The sequence below is a fragment of the Penaeus japonicus genome, unplaced genomic scaffold (assembly GCF_977035675.1).
Source record: "Penaeus japonicus unplaced genomic scaffold, GWHDUDI00000001_assembly GWHDUDI00000032, whole genome shotgun sequence".
Taxonomy (NCBI): Eukaryota; Metazoa; Arthropoda; class Malacostraca; order Decapoda; family Penaeidae; genus Penaeus; species Penaeus japonicus.
Genome location: NW_028234434.1, coordinates 3,076,936 through 3,081,935, shown reverse-complemented (window position 1 = coordinate 3,081,935; position 5,000 = coordinate 3,076,936). Strand labels below are relative to the sequence as shown.

The following is a 5,000-nucleotide window of genomic DNA, read 5'->3' as shown; positions in this document are numbered from 1 at the left end:
ATTATATATATATATATATATATATATATATATATATATATATATATATATATATATACATATATATATCCGATTATACTGCAGTGCATGTATGATTTATATACAGAAGAGTATGGTAACTAAAAGCATTAATAACTGTGGTGACCATTTCTTTAATAACATTCAAAGTACCGTGAGCTAATTTGATGGACTATGCATGTCGTATTTCCATGACGTGAGTGGCATATCATGCTCATAACACACCAGTCACCCTGACGCGTTATCCCCGCGGCTGCAACGCGCACGACAGGTGCACAGGCATTTCATGACAGAAGTAGAGAGCAGACCCATGACTATAACAATGTAGGTTTACTCAGTGATTCTACAAATTCAACACGAGTCGAACCAGCTGATATGAGTAAACATGCACCCCTTACTTTCTTCGGACATTCATTCAGCCGCGTTTAGTAGCCTTCTGCTTTGCCAAAGTGGAGCTTCCGAGCTGAGAAACGAGTTCCTTTGCACAGCTGGCCTCTCCCCGCCAGGTGTCGCCGCGCTGGGTGGTGGAGCCCGCCAGCGGCACGGCCCTCGTCGCCGAGACCGTCGTCATGGACTGCGGCGCCAGGGGCTTCCCCGAGCCGGTCATCACCTGGATGAAGGCGCCAGGTGAGTTTCCTCTAATTCGATGTATTTTGTTCTTGATGACATTGGCTTTGCTCTGCTTTTACCTTTCGAGTAAATGACGGTTATATATCACTATGCATTAAAGATGCTCGAACGAACTTGCTTATATTGCAATTTTACTAAAACAGGATGTTCCCTTTTATATCTAATATAACCTGTGCTAGCTATGTCCTATGTAACTCAATCTTCTATTGTGCTATAGCCCCCCACCCTCCCCCACCCCACCCTCCTCGTTAATGGGCGGTCAGTGCACATAAGTCAATGTTGAACTGGTTCATATAAATTCATTCTTTTAGTATGAATGTAATTAAACCGAGCCAATGCCTTCCTGATCCGAAATTATTCACTATGATCCATCGTAATCATAACATGCCAGTAAAATTATGATATTGCAATATAATAATTAATTTCAGCATAATGATATTCCAGTGTTATAATATCATTCCAGCCTAATGAAAAATCCATTTAGTTATTTGACATAAAATTGCAGAATCGACGGTCTTAACAGCGGGAGTGGACGGCGAATTAGCGGAACCGAAAATGTTCGCGTTTGATTTCGTTTTTGTTTGTGGTCACAGCGGCCCCGCGAAAGCCATTCGTCACAACGCATGATAACTTCTTATGCTGTACCGTGCACGTTTGTCCCTTTTGTGACGAAACAAGACCCGACTCCCCGCCCTCTTCCCTCCTGAACATCGAAAAATTCAATCATCCTAATTTGTCTCCGTTGTGCATGATTCCACAACGCAAGATTTGTAAATAACCCTTTGGTGTTATATCTTCATCGGAAGTCCCTTTCCTCTCTACCTCGCAGCCTCCTTCGCTCCCTCCTTCGTCACTTTTAACACCACGCTGACATCAGCATTCTTTTCACCTCTGCTCTGTGTATCACTTTCGTGTCAGCATTTCTTTCGTGTGAACTTTATAACTCATTTTCATCTGAACGTATTTCAAGTCTCCTTCATCTCAACGTATCTCCGTGTCTCACTTTCACCTCAACAGATCTCATGTCTCACTTTCACCTCAACATATCTCATGTCTGGCTTTCACCTCAACATATCTCACATCTCACTTTCACCTCAACATATCTCACGTCTCACTTTCACCTCAACATATCTCATGTCTCACTTTCACCTCAACATATCTCATGTCTCACTTACACCTCAACATATCTCATGTCTCACTTTCACCTCAACATATCTCATATCTCCGTTCCACCTCAACATATCTCATGTCTCACTTTCACCTCAACATATCTCACGTCTCACTTTCACCTCAACATATCTCACGTCTCACTTTCACCTCAGCATATCTCACGTCTAATTTCACCTCAACATATTTAATGTCTCACTTTCACCTCAACATATCTCACGTCTCACTTTCACCTCAACAGATCTCATGTTTCACTTTCACCTCAACATATTTAATGTCTCACTTTCACCTCAACATATCTCATGTCTCACTTTCACCTCAACATATCTCACGTCTCACTTTCACCTCAACATATCTCACGTCTGACTTTCACCTCAACATATCTCATGTCTCACTTTCACCTCAACAAATCTCACGTCTCACTTTCACCTCAACATATCTCACGTCTCCCTTTCACCTCAACATATCTCATGTCTCACTTTCACCTCAACATATCTCACGTCTCACTTTCACCTCAACATATCTCATGTCTCACTTTCACCTCAACATATCTCACGTCTCACTTTCACCTCAACATATCTCATGTCTCACTTTCACCTCAACATATATCACGTCTCACTTTCACCTCAACATATCTCACGTCTCACTTCCACCTCAACATATCTCATGTCTCACTTTCACCTCAACATATCTCATGTCTCACTTTCACCTCAACATATCTCACGTCTCCCTTTCACCTCAACATATCTCACGTCTCACTTTCACTCAACGTATCTCATGTCTCACTTTCACCTCAACATATCTCACGTCTCCCTTTCACCTCAACATATCTCACGTCTCACTTTCACCTCAACATATCTCATGTCTCACTTTCACCTCAACATATCTCATGTCTCACTTTCACCTCAACAGATCTCACGTCTCTCTCTCATCTCAGCATTTCTCTTTCCTCAATCTCAACACAACATATCTCATGTCTCACTTTCACCTCAACATATCTCATGTCTCACTTTCACCTCAACATATCTCACGTCTCACTTTCACCTCAACAGATCTCATGTCTCACTTTCACCTCAACATATCTCACGTCTCACTTTCACCTCAACATATCTCACGTCTCACTTTCACCTCAACATATCTCACGTCTCATTTTCACCTCAACATATCTCATGTCTCACTTTCACCTCAACATATCTCACGTCTCACTTTCACCTCAACATATTTAATGTCTCACTTTCACCTCAACATATCTCACGTCTCACTTTCACCTCAACATATCTCATGTCTCACTTTCACCTCAACATATCTCACGTCTCACTTTCACCTCAACATATCTCACGTCTCACTTTCACCTCAACAGATCTCATGTCTCACTTTCACCTCAACAGATCTCACGTCTCTCTCTCATCTCAGCATTTCTCCTTCCTCAATCTCAACACAACATATCTCATGTCTCACTTTCACCTCAACATATCTCATGTCTCATTTTCACCTCAACATATCTCATGTCTCACTTTCACCTCAACATATCTCACGTCTCACTTTCACCTCAACATATCTCACGTCTCACTTTCACCTCAACAGATCTCATGTCTCACTTTCACCTCAACATATCTCACGTCTCACTTTCACCTCAACAGATCTCATGTCTCACTTTCACCTCAACATATCTCACGTCTCACTTTCACCTCAACAGATCTCATGTCTCACTTTCACCTCAACATATCTCATGTCTCACTTTCACCTCAACAGATCTCACGTCTCACTTTCACCTCAACAGATCTCATGTCTCACTTTCAGCTCAACAGATCTCACGTCTCTCTCTCATCTCAGCATTTCTCCTTCCTCAATCTCAACACAACATATCTCATGTCTCACTTTCACCTCAACAGATCTCATGTCTCACTTTCACCTCAACATATCTCATGTCTCACTTTCACCTCAACAGATCTCACGTCTCACTTTCACCTCAACAGATCTCATGTCTCACTTTCACCTCAACAGATCTCACGTCTCTCTCTCATCTCAGCATTTCTCCTTTCTCAATCTCAACACAACATATCTCATGTCTCACTTTCATCTCAACATACTGCACATCTCTCTTTCCTCTCATGTCTCCCTCTCAGCCCAGCGCCCCCTTCACCGCCTTCCCTCCTTCCTTCCCGCAGGCAAAGTGGCGCAGGATTTCCAGCCTGTAGTCCTGGACGGCGTGAGGACGTCGCAGGCCCCGAACGGCTCCCTGGTGCTCATGTCCGCCAACACGGGCGACGCCGGCTGGTACATGTGCCAGGCCACCAACGACGTGGGTCAGCCTGTGTCCAAGGTCGTGCAGCTCACCGTGCACGGTACGTATCGCCGCGCTCCGCCGGCCGTGCAAAAGGGGTCCTACTCGGGTTTTTCTTTTCTCGCAGGAGCTACTGGCCGATTCCAGTGAGAAGTATTCACGGAAATGTTTACACACGTACACGCTGATGTACTGTTTGTGTGTGTGTGTGTGTGTGAGTGTGCGTTTGTGTGTGCGTGTGTGTGTGTGTGTGATTGTGTGTGCGTGTGCGTGTGCGTGTGCATGTGCGTGTGGTTTGCATGTGTGTGTCGTGTGCGTGTGCGTGTGCGTGTATGTGTGTGCATGCTTGCATTTGTATGTGGTGCGTGTGTTCGTAGATCAGTACTTTTTTGAAAAGGAGTTCTCCGAATATAATAAAAACTGGAAAAGCAGAGGTTCCCAAAAAATGAAATCTGTTGTGCAGCGGACCCGTGTGCATAACAATAAAATTTTATTGGATGGAGGAGAATCAATTTTCCTTTATCCTTCTGGTGTGTTTTCTAATATTCATGGTAGACGGCAATAGCTGGGCTTCCAAAAGTAAAATGTATTTTTCTTCTTCTTTTTTTACAGGTGCACTTTTCCCTCCCCATAGCTGGTCTAAACTTTATAGTGTAACGTCAGTTGATAGAGACGACACTGCAATTGCCATGGCAATTCATGCTAATACTTTCATTTAATGATTTCTATTATTACAAGCTTTGTTCACGGAATAATTGTGAGAATTCGTTTCATTTTCAGTCTTCTTAAATGCAAGACTGCATTGCTCAATCACTGTCTCCTACAGTGATGTTAAGCTTCACATCGAATTTTTGTTACGCCTTTTCTGACGCCGTTCCTGTTACGACACTCCAGCTGTATT

At 43.2% G+C, this 5,000-nt stretch overlaps 1 protein-coding gene across 6 annotated transcripts in view; it reads left to right on the top strand.

Moving 5' to 3' along the window:
• LOC122267654 (cell adhesion molecule Dscam2) overlaps positions 1 to 5,000 on the top strand; it is a 28,645-nt gene that overhangs the window by 7,868 nt on the left and 15,777 nt on the right. For all 6 annotated transcript variants that reach the window (XM_086556284.1, XM_086556283.1, XM_086556282.1 and 3 more), the window contains exons 7-8: positions 525 to 645; positions 3,984 to 4,160. In XM_086556284.1, the coding sequence (XP_086412410.1) occupies positions 525 to 645; positions 3,984 to 4,160 (298 nt within the window). The remainder of the gene's footprint in view (positions 1 to 524; positions 646 to 3,983; positions 4,161 to 5,000) is intronic.